Source organism: Apostichopus japonicus, chromosome 18 (assembly GCF_037975245.1).
Source record: "Apostichopus japonicus isolate 1M-3 chromosome 18, ASM3797524v1, whole genome shotgun sequence".
Taxonomy (NCBI): domain Eukaryota; kingdom Metazoa; phylum Echinodermata; class Holothuroidea; order Aspidochirotida; family Stichopodidae; genus Apostichopus; species Apostichopus japonicus.
In genome coordinates, this window is record NC_092578.1 from 5,704,214 (window position 1) to 5,718,041 (window position 13,828).

At 37.7% G+C, this 13,828-nt stretch overlaps 1 protein-coding gene across 2 annotated transcripts; it reads right to left on the reverse strand.

Moving 5' to 3' along the window:
• Positions 1 to 3,164: 3,164 nt before the first annotated feature.
• On the reverse strand, positions 3,165 to 12,155 carry LOC139958392 (uncharacterized). 2 transcript variants are annotated; one of them, XM_071955443.1, is made up of 4 exons: positions 12,057 to 12,155; positions 6,696 to 6,968; positions 5,919 to 6,036; positions 3,165 to 4,879 (listed from the first exon to the last, which is right to left on the reverse strand). In XM_071955443.1, exons 2-4 carry the CDS (start codon positions 6,947 to 6,949, stop codon positions 4,361 to 4,363), a joined length of 891 nt encoding a protein of 296 aa, XP_071811544.1. In that variant the 5' UTR covers positions 6,950 to 6,968; positions 12,057 to 12,155; the 3' UTR covers positions 3,165 to 4,360. The 2 variants fall into 2 exon arrangements, with proteins under 2 accessions (XP_071811544.1, XP_071811543.1); XM_071955442.1 differs by lacking the exon at positions 12,057 to 12,155 and adding an exon at positions 9,920 to 10,001.
• Between the last annotated feature and the right edge of the window lie 1,673 nt (positions 12,156 to 13,828).

The window sequence follows — 13,828 nt, forward strand, 5'->3', positions numbered from 1 at the left end:
TATCACCAAATTCGAGAAGAAAAAAATCATTATCTTCTTCAAACAAAATGATATGAGGATGTGGCTTCGAGATGCAGAAAGGTTCCCTGGTCTCTTCTTTGTTGTCAAGCATTCAATTTAGATCATGGGAATATCACTCTAATACGCCGTTCGTTGAGGAGGTGTTCGGTCATATGAGTGAATATGCGGAGGCTATTCCATCAAAATATTACGTAGTATGAAAAGGAAAACTGTACATAAAACATAATATAAATCCTCGTGGACTGCTCCAGTGTCGTGTATTGGGATTCCATTTTGATTACTGAGGGTTTGAGGTAGGATCCGTGATCAGTGGCGGCGGAACCGGGGGGGCTTGGGGGGGCTCAGCCCCCCCAATAAAAAAGTTGAGGGGGCAAATGCATGATAAGCCCCCCAATATTTACCAAGGCTCCGAAACGTGCATCTGCCCATTTTTCAATGCATACTTGTCGATCTGTCCGATGCACAAGTATACTCTATAGGTGTAATAATTTTAGTAATTGCTGGGGGACCCTCGGCCCGTCCCCTGGCTATAGACCACATTGTCACCCCAACCGCGTCTTCACACCCCGTGAAAAGTGGAAGCAGTAAGTGTGAGTACCGGTAAGCGTAACACAACTTCGTCTTAGGCCAATGACTTGCCTCATTTCAGCCAGTTCTCCAACATCCCCTTACTTTTTGGCGGAGCGTCCATATATACAGTCAGGGAGCGGATGCCCCCCCCCCCCCCGACGTACTCAAATGGACTGCTGGCGCCCTTTTCAGCTTTTCACTACTTTTTACTTATTCGCGATTTTTGACTATTTTATTGCGCTCTCATATACCTATTGACATTTGTCATATGCTGTTGGTGTAATTTTCCGACAAAATGGCGACGACACCTATTTATTCTCCGTTTATCTGCAAATTAGCAAGGCCCCGGAAAGGGTCATTTCCTGCAATCTAGGGAGTATCTTTACTCAAAAATTTTCTGTACGCTCCGCGCCAACCTGTGGTGGCGCTCCGCTTAGATAGTGTCGAAAGCGCCCCTACAGACCATTCTTGCCCTCCCTGACCAATACTCTAGCTCCGCCACTGCCCTTACTACACTCAAAAACATCTTTGCGAGTACACTACGAGTAAAAGCTACTCTCTTAAAAAACCATCGAATATACAAATTACAATGTTTTTACAGACTTTTACGTGCAATCTGAGAAATTGCAGGCTTGAGACCCATATTTTAGGGCTAGGTATTCGCAGCATAAAACACTCGGAAAGTGCCGTTTCCGGCCATCTGGGGGTTTGAAAAACCCAAAATTTTCTTGTACGCTCCGCGCCAACCGATGGTGGCGCTCCGCTTAGATAGTCTCCACACATTAGCCCCCCCCAATAATTTTTCCGTTCCGCCGCGCCTGTCCGTGATTCCTTAAGCACTATGCAGACCTATACTTTTACCTACCAAGGAAGAAGTCCATAAAAGGCTTTACTTTTACGATTATCAAATTTACACAGTTTCCACCAGAATGACCTCGACCAATTTTGATATCATTATTGTTCTGACCAAGGTGATCTGCAATTCTACATACCAACTATTTTACTTCAACTAAGCTGAGTTTTCAGAGTTGATGTGCCTAAAATGTTTTCAGACTTTGGCCTCTGTTGACCTCAAGTTGAACATTGACCTCCACCAAATTTAAAAGGTTTCTTATTCTGATCAAAGAGGATCTACAGGAACCAAGTACAGTATGCAGTTCATCCACCACACAGTTTTGGGAATGTGACCTGTGTTGACCTCAGTTGACTTTCGACCCCATCTGTTTCAAAATTTTCTTTAACTCACCTTGGAGGATCAATAAAACATTTATGGACTTCAAACATGATGAAATTTCTGAGTTATCGTGTTTCAGGGTTCCAGACTGTGGGCCTCTGTTTACCTCAAATGATCTTTGAACTCCACCATTTTAAATAGTTACGTTCATTTCTGCAGAATGACATTCATAAGCATGTAAGCTTCACATGTTTGAATGATATTTGAGAAGAGGGAATTTTGGTTTTTATTAAATATATGAAACATATTTATTTAACTCTGTAAGCACCTATAAATGCAGCTACCCCAGATATTTAATTTTTAACGTAGTTTACTCAAGGTTCTCTTGCTCGAATATAAAGTACAAGCTAAAGTTTCAATGAACTAAATTTAACCCTTTCAGGACAACAGTGGCGTATGCAATATGGGGGCCTTGGGGGGGGGGGGGGGTATGACCACCACCTCCGATCGTTAGTCGAAATGGTTCAGTCGGTGGATTTTGCATTCAGCCGAGGAAGAAGGGAACCACTACTACGGATGTATCACTCCCTTTACAACATCACACAAGGTATTATTAGTATATCTTCCTTTTCAACCTCACTCAAGGTATTTACTAGTATATCTTTCTTTCAGGACTATTTATATAAACCTGTATTGTCTAAATATACCTCAGAATGCACCATTTGACGTCTAAGTTCAACAAAATTATGGAGGATATATAACATTCCATAACATAAGTCACCCTTATTTCGTGGACAATTTACTCCCGGGAGGGTGTTTAAGTCAGGGCTGGGGCAGCCCCTGTCCCCCCCCCCCACCCGCCCACCACCAGATAGTGAAGTCAGCTTCCTTCCCCTTTCGGGCACTTCTAGTCAAGTTAAGTGCTTCCATTCTGATTAACTGTTTGTGTATTTTGCGCCGTTTACTCGTTTCTTCCCCCTGTTAAACTTTTTCTTTCAATTAACCATCCTGCAGCTCGATCAGGCTTTCCGTCGTTTCCAGCAAAGAGTAATCAAAACCATAGGCGTAGGAGCCCAATTTGATTTGGGGGGGGGGGGGGGGCGGTAACGACTTGCCCGAAAAATATAACCAACATTTTCGCGCGTTCAACATCCTGAAGTTACAAAGTACATATCATATAGGCATGCATTGGTTATTACATCGCATGCCAACTACATACAATCATTTGCAGTGTGGACCCTTCCATATTGGTTAGAACTTTTCGGGAAGTCGTTACAATAATAATGATAATGAAAATATAAGTTAAACCATTGAAAACACATTGCAATTTATTTTTCTTTCAGTAGGTGCCCGAAAAATTCTCAGCCCCCCCCCCCAAGCCCCCCCCCCCTCACCTCCTACGCCTATGATCAAAACTACAGTATGAAATGTTTCCCGGAAGGAAAACACTGGCGCTACGGGTACAGAGCCGTATATAGTGGTGGCAAGTGAGTGCAGAAATCTCTCGACCAATCAGAAATCGTTACGCAGGTGGCCAGACTCACTCTGTATAGGCCTATACGGCTCTATATTTGTCACAGCGATTCTACTCGTATTGCGTTAGGTGCAAGGTTGGCATGTACTATACATTTTTGAGCAATCGAATGAGAACTTTATTTCCTTATACGTCATCTGCAGTGCAAAGCAGTTATTTTCGTTATATATATATGCCAATTTTCCTTTAAATTTAGAGCCAACTATAACGTTACACATATCAACATAATGTTACTATCCTACAAAGCTTCATGTGCATGGACTATTGTATAGGGGTTAACTATTTCTGTACCAAGCACATATATTTTAACATTTAAAAACATGTTTACTATATAATATTATCAACATATACTAATTTAATAATACCCAAGTACAATTTTAATGTTCCTTTAATAATTTTATTCTACCTGTTGAATGTTGTTTCCTAACATTGACAAACAGTGCAGACCCGAAGATTTTAGTAACAGTAACTTTCCTGAGAAATGACGGTCTAGCCGTCGGTGGCCAAAGGAGTCGTACCAACGAAGTCTTCGGCTTTAGAGTACAACGTTAACAACGCAATAACTACTGCCGAATAGATGCACCTTGTTTATTAACATTACTTCTCCCGAAAGACTAACACTAATGTACTCCTTAGTCACACCAAGTTTTTTTTTGGGGGGGGGGGCGCGCGGGTGCGGAATCAATGTTGTTTGACCTAATGTTCAGTCCGGCTTTGGCATATAATCCTTACTAGAATAAAATGAACCCTTTAATGACAAATTGAAGGGACAGTAATGTTAAACATAGTGTCATCATCACCGTAATGTCTTAACTTTGTTTTCATCACTTTGACCCTTGTGAAATATGGAAAAATGTTATATAAAAACGTCAAACGTTGAAATTGAAAGTTGATATAGGTCTTACCTCTGGGTGATGCCCTTTAATGGATACATTATGGTTGGTTTATATAGTTATAGGACTTCATCAAATTGACATATGTAGCTTCACAAGTTTACATGCATGATACATCATTTCAGAGAAGCGGATCTAAATCTGAAATATCTACACTTTATGTGGTTTTTACAGCAGGTGTTTTGACATTTCTACATATCCTGGCATGTAATGGTCAACCATATTTAATATATCTGGATGTAATTCGTCTCGCTTTGGAATCGGTTTTTCAACGGAATGAAATTTTCCGCTTGAAAGCGCTTTATTGAACATTTGACCTTGAGTAATCTTGTCAAATAAGATATGTTCGAAGCCAGAAGTCCACTTGAAGACGATATCGTCCGAAGCATCCCATGAAAGGTAAGAATCCTTCCACGGGATCCCGATTTCGGCAAAGAGCTTCGGAAGGATCTTCTCAGGAGCTTTCAGGTATTGATCGCTATCTATCACCGGAGCTTTATGATCAACGTTTTCACGTACGTGTTTCCATAACTCGAACATTTCATCTGCCTCTGTGTTCATGAGTGAATCATCGGCGACGTCATAAGGAGCGTCAGCAGGTTTCCCTAGCACCCGTAACATGTGAGCCCGATTGGAAGTCAGATATCGATGGGGATGGCGGATGAGAAAGACGTGTTTGATCGGAACCTAATGATAAATGAGATAATAATATAATACATGCGGTCTCTATAATTATCTTTCTAAAGAAAAGTTACACGTTTCATATTCTAACAGCATGTCTGTAGTTCTAATATATCTTACCTCACTGGAACACATATTCGTCTAATTTATTCCTCTTTAACGAAAAGGAAACATTAAGAACCTCCGCAATAACAATAAAGGTTTGATAAACTTCAACCAAATGTTAGCATGAATCGGACAGTAAGGAATCAATACTAATGACTTGGAAGCATTGATCTTCAACCAGTCCACATCAAAATGAAATAATTCAAGCATATTGATTACTTTGAAGGAGAATTGGGCTATTTGTACTCAGTGGCGTCGCCAGATATTTCAATCTTGTGTCACGTGCCCCCGCCCCCACCCAAAGGCCACCACCTGGCGACGCCACTGTTTTTACTATTACTTGACGGGCATTATTACTATACAGAATTCAGCCCATGAAATAGGAATTACAGAATATGTTAAGGGACCCCCTTTTTTATATTTTGCATTGGAAATTTACATGCATGTCAGCGATGCATATGTAGTAAGAACATGGAAAGGTCATATTTGGCCATAACTACTTTGCAGTGATTATTTTCTTGTAAGTCTCACGAGCTTCCCTACCCGGCCTTCAGAGAATCCGCTTTTTCCGGTTTATCGGAAAGAGAACAAACAGATTTGGCGAGTAAAGACCTCAAGGAAAGTACTTTTGAAAATTTCTAGCAATTATAGCATGCTACCGTATAATTTGGGGCCTATACTGACTACCTTTAATTATGGGCGCTCCAGCAACAATCCCAAGTTAACAAGACAGGAGCTCAGGACAAGTCAATTTAAACTAAGAGTTCCTAGTCATTGAAAGAACATATACCACTTCTTTAGCATGGGAATTTGAATACAACGTTGCAACTTAAGGAGTGCACAGGACAGCAAACAGCAACGTACTTAATGCATATACGGTACATTCTCCATAACTGTCAGCTAAAATCCTATTGAGTCAACACCTGCTGAAAGGTCATACCTTCTGTGGCATGAATTCATAATGACCATGTATTGTAAAAGCCATATCCTTGACAAAGATAAATTTCGTATTTGGATCTGTGGCCCCTCGCTCCAAACCTGCTTTTGTCGATTCATACCTGTTAAGAGAAAATAAAAGGAAATTATTTCTGATCAATTACGATTCTACAATATTTACGCATGAAAACTATACATAGGATTTATGATGAGAAAGTGCACAAGCCCTCCCTGAGTATTTTATCTGGGTGAGATTGTAGACTACTGAAAACCTTCTTAGGCGATATCTACCACTAAAGTGTAGAAGCCCCCCCCCCCACTCGTTGCCCCCACCTGTAGCGAAATATTTATGACTGGTTGGTTGTTTATGAAATTGGTCCAATATATATATATATATATATATATATATATGCAATGATTTTCATTTATATATATATATATATATATATATATATATATATGCAATGATTTTCATTTATATATATATATATATATATTTATATATATATATATATTCTTATATATTTTCTGATATATATTTGACGATAAGTCCACGTTTACTACAAAGAAAATATTATTTAAAGGTTTAGAATATATTTTCGAAAACTTTACTCCTTATTTTTCAATTATGAGTCATATCTTATTTCTCTAGTTTTCTCTAATGATATCAGTGGGATGAGTGTTTCTTTCTTTACATATTCTTTTATGATAATTGTTACATTGTCTGCCACCAGAATATCCCGGCTTTGGTCTTCGTTATATTTGTAATACATATACTTACGTAAAGTTTTCTACAGGACGTAAGTTTCCTCTTCTCCCCTCAGGATACAACTCATACAGTTGCTTGCTAAACGATGGCAAATTTGGCCGTTCGAACAAACAACCGCTTTTAGAGAGGTGGCTTATAACGTATGGTTCATGCCAAACCTCAACGTTATCCACAAAACTCATAAATTTGGTAAAAACCGTGGAAGCAGAGCGAGGAACCGCCCACAGCATTATCCTTACTGGCTCGTTAGCGTTGATGTCTGCCATCTCAGATAAGTAGGCGAACCTATATGGGGAACAGAGAAAACTAACGAGTTTTCTTTTTTTTCATTCAGCATACCCATGGACCAATCTAATTCCATGAAAACGATCCATGAATATGATAAATATGATCTTGGTAGCAAACTATTCGAAGTGGATAATTGCAACCTGTACCCTTATGTAGCAGGGAGAAGTGAATCCTGATAGATAATTTTGTTCTATACAGCCAAACATAAACGGAGTACTCCGCTTATAGCTTGAGTTGAGTTGAGTTGAGTTGACTTGAGTTGACTTGAGTTGAGCTGAGTTGAGTTGAGTTGAGTTGACTTGAGTTGAGTTGACTTGAGTTGAGTTGAGTTGAGTTGAGTTGAGTTGACTTTACTTTACTTTAGTTTAATTTAGTTTATTTCAGGTTAGTTTACTTCAGGTTAGTTTACTTCAGGTTAGCTTAGTGAAGTTTAGTTTAGTTTACTTAAGTTTCCTTTAGTTTACTTTAGTTTCCTTTAGTTTACTTTAGTTTTGTTTTTTTTTCCTCCGTTTATTTCAACTATACATTAATATACAAATATGCAAATAACGTATTCATATAAAAATAGTTAAATAATAATAATAATAATTAAAATGTATATAGCGCATAATCAGCAAAGCTGCTCAAAGCGATTTACAAATGTAAAGCATAAACATAAATAGTAAAAAAAAACAAAATATTAAATATATAGAACCAATAAGGCAAAAAATGTAAAAGCCAAAAGCAACAATATAAAAACACACCCGTACTAAACGATACTAAAAACTAAGACGCATATAGTCCAAAACAATTTCATAGCACCTGGTATAGTATAATAAGACAGTTATTGTAAAAGCCTAAAACAGCCTAAGTAATAAACACCCAATACTAAACGATAACAAATAGAACCCTAAACGTAGTAAATATATACAAAATAAATTTTAAAAAAAAACAATGTTAACAATTAAGTAGGTAGTTCCAAAGGTAGTTTCTATGCATAATAAAAGTTAGAACATAGTCAATTACACAGTAAAAGCGAGTCTAAAATAATATGTTTTCCAGGCGTTCCATAATCTGCAGCGCATGGGAGCGCTGACTGAGAAGGCTCTTGCATCTTGTTCTCTTCTCCTTGAGCAATTCCTGCGTTGATGACCGTAGGGTTCTGCTATGTTTGTATGGTGTAAGGAGACAAGACAGATAGTAGATGGCTAGACCGTGCAGAGCTTTGCAGGTAAGTAGGTTAATTTTAAACTTCACTCGAAAATCTATTTTAGCCAATGCAGTGATTCCAGTAGTGGTGTGACATGATCTCTTTTCTTTTTCTTACAAAATATTCGAGCAGCATTTTTTAACCATTTTCAGCTTGCGAGTTTTAGAGTTGGGGAGTCCAAACAACAGGCTATTTGCATAATCCAGAGGGACGAGATGATATCGTTGACCAATGTAGCAGTGGCATCGCGAGTCAGGAATGGGCGGATATGTGATATCTGGCGGAAATGCGAGTAGCACGTCCTATAACAACTCTGTTAATATGGGGGATCATGCCTAATTCTGATTCTAAAACAGCTCCTATGTTACGGGCTGATACACTTGCAGCAACCCTTGTAGTTCCTATCGTAATTTCTGTGATGTGTGACAGAAACTTCTGTGTACTTCTTTTACTGATAATTATAAATTCGGTTTTAGTATCATTCAATTTTAGGTGATTGTCTGTCATCCATTCTCGTATTTCTGAGATCGCACTCTCCAGTCGACGTAGCACAGTATCAGAATCCTTTGGATCACATGAAACATGTAACTGTGTGTCGTCAGCATACATGTGTATGTTAATTACGTGTTTCTCTGCAATTGCGGATAGTGGAGATGTATACAATGGATACATGTATGGGCCCACTACAGAACCCTGGGGAAAGCCTGTCAGTAAGTCCTTACTATAGCTGAAGACTTGCAATTTATCATTACTGACTGGGTACGTTGTTTCAAATAAGACACAAGCCATTAATGTGCGGTATCTGTGACTGTAATCGATTCAGTAAGACGGTGTAGTAAAAGATCTTGATGTATAGTGTCAAACGCTGCACTTTGATCAAGCATCACTATGAACACACAATGATTTCTGTCCAAGGCACATTGTAAGAACATTGTAAATAACACTGAAGTTGAGCAATACCATGCAGTATAATAAAGACCAACGAGGCGGATAGAAAACAAATAAATATAATAAGAACAATTAGAAGAAGTACTATAATTTATAGAAAAACTACAAGAATCCCAGACTTACTACAAAAATATAACAACGAATAGCAGCAAAAATATAAGAATTGAGGTTGCGGAAATTGCGAAAGTATTAAATATTTGAGATATTTATTAATGAGATGTAAGCATTCTTGAGCTCCTCGAAATTAGTGTTATTCTTTTTATTCTTTTTTGTTATGTCGAAAAATATAGTTCTCCGTTTTAATGCAAACGTGAACTTATAAATAAATTCATTGTTTTGACGCTTGGTACTGAAAATATAGAACTTAAGATGAAGAATGAGAAAATTATAAGGGTGACGTTTCTTAATAAAAACCCAAAGAAAAAATCCTCTTTTGTGAAGTGTATATTTATACCAATAACCTTATTGACCACTTCACCTATAAAAGATGAATGGTTTCAGTTTCAATTTAACAGAATGAACATAACTTGTTGTCAGAGATACCCATGAGGAAAAGGAGTCTGTTGGTTGGAAGAATTCTAGAATTTCGTCTTAGAAATAGAGTGCCAGGACATACTGTAGATGTTACTCCAATCGTGACAACTGAAACCCCTAAACTCTGCTTTCCATTTGGCCATAGCAGTTGGCTCCACTGCAATTTTAGTCATGTAGAAATTACGATAAAGATACTGAGAAACAGAACCTGTATAATACAATATGTTATCAAACAAATCAATATTCAAATTAGTAATGTCATTAATGATATACCCACCTTGCTTCCACTGAAGAGGAATAAGTTTAGTTTAGTTTAGTTTAGTTTAGTTTAGTTTAGTTTAGTTTAGTTTAGTTTAGTTTAGTTTAGTTTAGTTTAGTTTAGTTTAGTTTAGCTTAGTTCAGTTCAGTTCAGTTCAGTTCAGTTCAGTTCAGTTCAGTTCAGTTCAGTTCAGTTCAGTTCAGTAGTGAAAAGGATCAGGGGGGACACTCAAGTCCCCATCAAGGACCTTTAGGAGAGAAAAAACTGAAGACACACTCTCAGCCCGATTACAATGCTTAAAGTGCTTGTCACTGTGCCCATCACTCTATGTAAAAACAATGTGACTAAAACTTGCCAAAAAATCTTTACAGCTGGACCATGAAAAAAAATCTCACATAGGATGTTCCATTGTAGCAGACAGTTATATGCAGTGGGGGTTAGGGTTATGTGTGTTTGAGCAACGGTCAATACTCCATGAATAAGTTTCTTGCCAAAAATGGTATCATCTATGTTCAAACAAATCTATCAATGTGCCTAAATTTGCCAAAATCTTCACAGACTTGTGAAAGGTGCAATACACTGGTCCACAATAGCAGACAATTTGCACACAGTACATTTCGCATTTCATTCAGGCTTTCAAACAAGATTTATGAAATGTACTGTAACACTATGGTCTGATGTTGTTGTATCATGTTTTTGTTTTATCTATAAACTATTTCTTAAAGTGAATTCATACTGTGCTATACAGAGGCTATGGTCAATGGTCATGCATGTGTAGGATTGTATTCAGTATTGAGTATTGTATTCTTTGAAAAAATTTCATCTTGTATTAGAGCGTTCACCGAGGACCAGTTTTAAGTGCTATATACAGAGGCTATGGTCATGCATGTGTAGAATTGTATTCTTTGAAATGTATTGACCTTGTATTAGAGCTTTTAATAAAGACCAGTTTAAATCATTACACATGCTATTACATTATCTATGTTGTTATTGATAAGAGAGTAAATTTTTATTATATCACATGTTGTAGTGATATGATATCACATGTTGTAGTTATTATAGTATTTGTTATCATATGTTGTAGTTACTACTATTTGTAATAAATGTTACCTCCGGAACTTGATTCATTGGTGTTTCTGTTTTTTATCCATTTATTGGTTTGAATGAATTTCATGCCAGAATCATTTGTAGACCATGGACAGACTAGTACAGTAGTTAGTCCACTATCTTAGTCGGTTGTTTTACTGACAAGGCCTTACCTTAGTCGGTTATCACTGACTAGAGGCCTACCTTAGTCGTGGATCACTGACTAGAGGCAGCATCTTAAATTAGTCGGTAGAGGCACCACGCTGACTAGCGCTATGTTAGTCAAATTCTAGTCGATGAATGACCGATTAATTTATATTCTAGTTCGTAAATTAGTCGGTGGTCACAAACTAGTCAGGGGAATACAGACTAGTTTGACTGACTAATGCGATTAGTCGGTGAAGTATTTTACATTAGTCAGTTATATAAGTCCAGCCAGGATTGACTAGGCATAAACTAGTCGGTAATGATGGACTAGCAGTTGCTTAGTCAGTAGAGGCACCATCCTGACTAATTTAATATTAGTAGGTATGACCAATTTAGGTTTTCAGTGTATTAGAGAAAAATGTTATGCCGAATATTAATCCTGCTTTGTGACTTTTTGAGTTTAAGACAATGACCGCTGGTACAACTACTATTAGCAAACATGAAAAAGTCGGTAAATGATAAATTGTCAATTTTTATGTCATTTGTTATGTCATCGTTATGAATGGTACCATCTAATGCGATATCACATCAGTACGACATAGGATAGGCTAGTTTTATACCTCTTGCATGTATAAAACACTTGAGCTGTACATACTGCTGTACATAGCTGTACATACATATTCCTATAGTGTCGAGACATTTCCTTTTGATAGATCAACAGGTCACGCCTGAGTGCGTCATGAAACCACTTGTATATCGTATTGCATGTTTCAACAGCGTGGCTAGACAAGAAATATTCCTCACAGCTGGAAACGTATATACAAGGCCTATTTATATAATATTATTAAACTTGAAAAGAAACTCAAAATATCCAATGTGCATGATCAGCGAATAATTAATCGTATATAGGTATTGAACTAACCTGAATCAGTTTTCGGGAAATTAATACCTTTAGGAAGATATTTAGGAACACTTCCTGTTACGTGTTCTTGGTTGACACAAAAGTGAAGAGCGCGCATAATGTCCACCTGCATATTGTTGTGATTGTTCCGTATGCTTTGGTAGACATATATGTGGTGGCGCACTAGGCTATTGAGAACAAAGCTGGATATTATAGAGATATACAGCTACAGCTCTTATCGAAAACATTTCGTTAAAATCTGCAATGTTTTTTCCGTCGTTTCCAGTAAAGAGAAAAAAATCCTCATTTCCAAACAAAAGTTTGTTTCATGCGTCATTTTGTGTAAATGATGTCTTGTTTCATAAACTTTCGTCAGTGGTGTAAATCTTTTTTGTTCAAGATTTTCTTGACTTGCATGATGTCACAGGGTCACACACAGTGGTGATTTATTCAAATAACGTTAAAGATTAGACGTACAAAACGTTTTACTAACTTTTGCTAACTTTGAGATTACTCTTTCAATGCATATCATGGAAGTAATGTAGAGATTTGTCTAATTGACCTTTGACCACAATTATTCACATGTGTGCACTGGTTTTGTACACGGTTTCTTTAATCTTTGCAACATGTTGCAGTCATAGTTTCATCAGTTATTCAGTTCGAATAGGCTATATGAATACATTTATCCATATATGCAGTAGCATTACTTCTCATCCAATAACAAGATACGGAAGAATATGCAACCTTTTAGATCGCTACCGAGCCAAAAAAAGTTGGTTCGGCCACGATCCATCGGTCATCACCAAAGATATTTGAGAGAAGAAAAATCCATAGGCCTTTCGTCATGTAATAGCATGGAACATATTGTGATGCCGTTAGTCATCATATATGTCGCCCTCTATTTGTCGTAGGCTACATTACGTAATAATTAGAGGTCACGTGATGTCTGCTCACCAGCTCAGCTGAAGCAGACCTCAAGAATTGTGACCAGTCTTCGCTCCCGATCTGAATCGTTCGGTTCGGTAGTAGCCCTGGCTCCGACCATTGTGGTCGTACTTGTATCTGTCTTGTATTCGTCTTTTATACACTTTTGTACGTATCGTTATAGGACTCTACTTCGGTATTGAGACCTCGTTTGTGACCATTATCGTTAAGTGCATGTTTTTCTACCTATATTTGAGGGCTTCGTGCCGATGTATTGTTTGTACCGTGGCTGTTTATAGTAATAGATTGCGAAATCTACACAGCGCTTGTTCTTTACTCGTTTATCTATGTGTTATATCTTTTGCATGTAATAGCGAGATTTAAGGCTCGTCGTTTACTAACATACAACCATCCAAGCCGCATTTGTTTCCATACCACCACCAGTCCTCAGCAGGGAATATTTGGACGCCCCAGAATCTTAGACTGAGTTAGCGTTACAATATTGAATTTACTCTGTAAGCTCCTTTATGCAGCTGCCATGAAAATAGTCCACAAATACTTAATCCATGCGACGTGCTTAACTCAAGGTTCTCTTGCTCGAATATAAAGAACAAGTTTAAAACTTTGTATGAAAGAAATTTACCCTACCAGGACAACAGTGGCGTGTGCAAAGCGGAGACTTGGTGGTGGGCTATGACCACCACCTCCGATCGTCAGTTGGGGGGATATGGTTCGGTTGGTGAATTTGCATTCAACCTCACACAAGGAATTTATTAGTATATCTTCCTTATCACGAAATGTATTTATTAATATATCTTTCATTTAGGGCTACTTATTTAGACCTATAATGTATTGTCTAAAATTCTAAA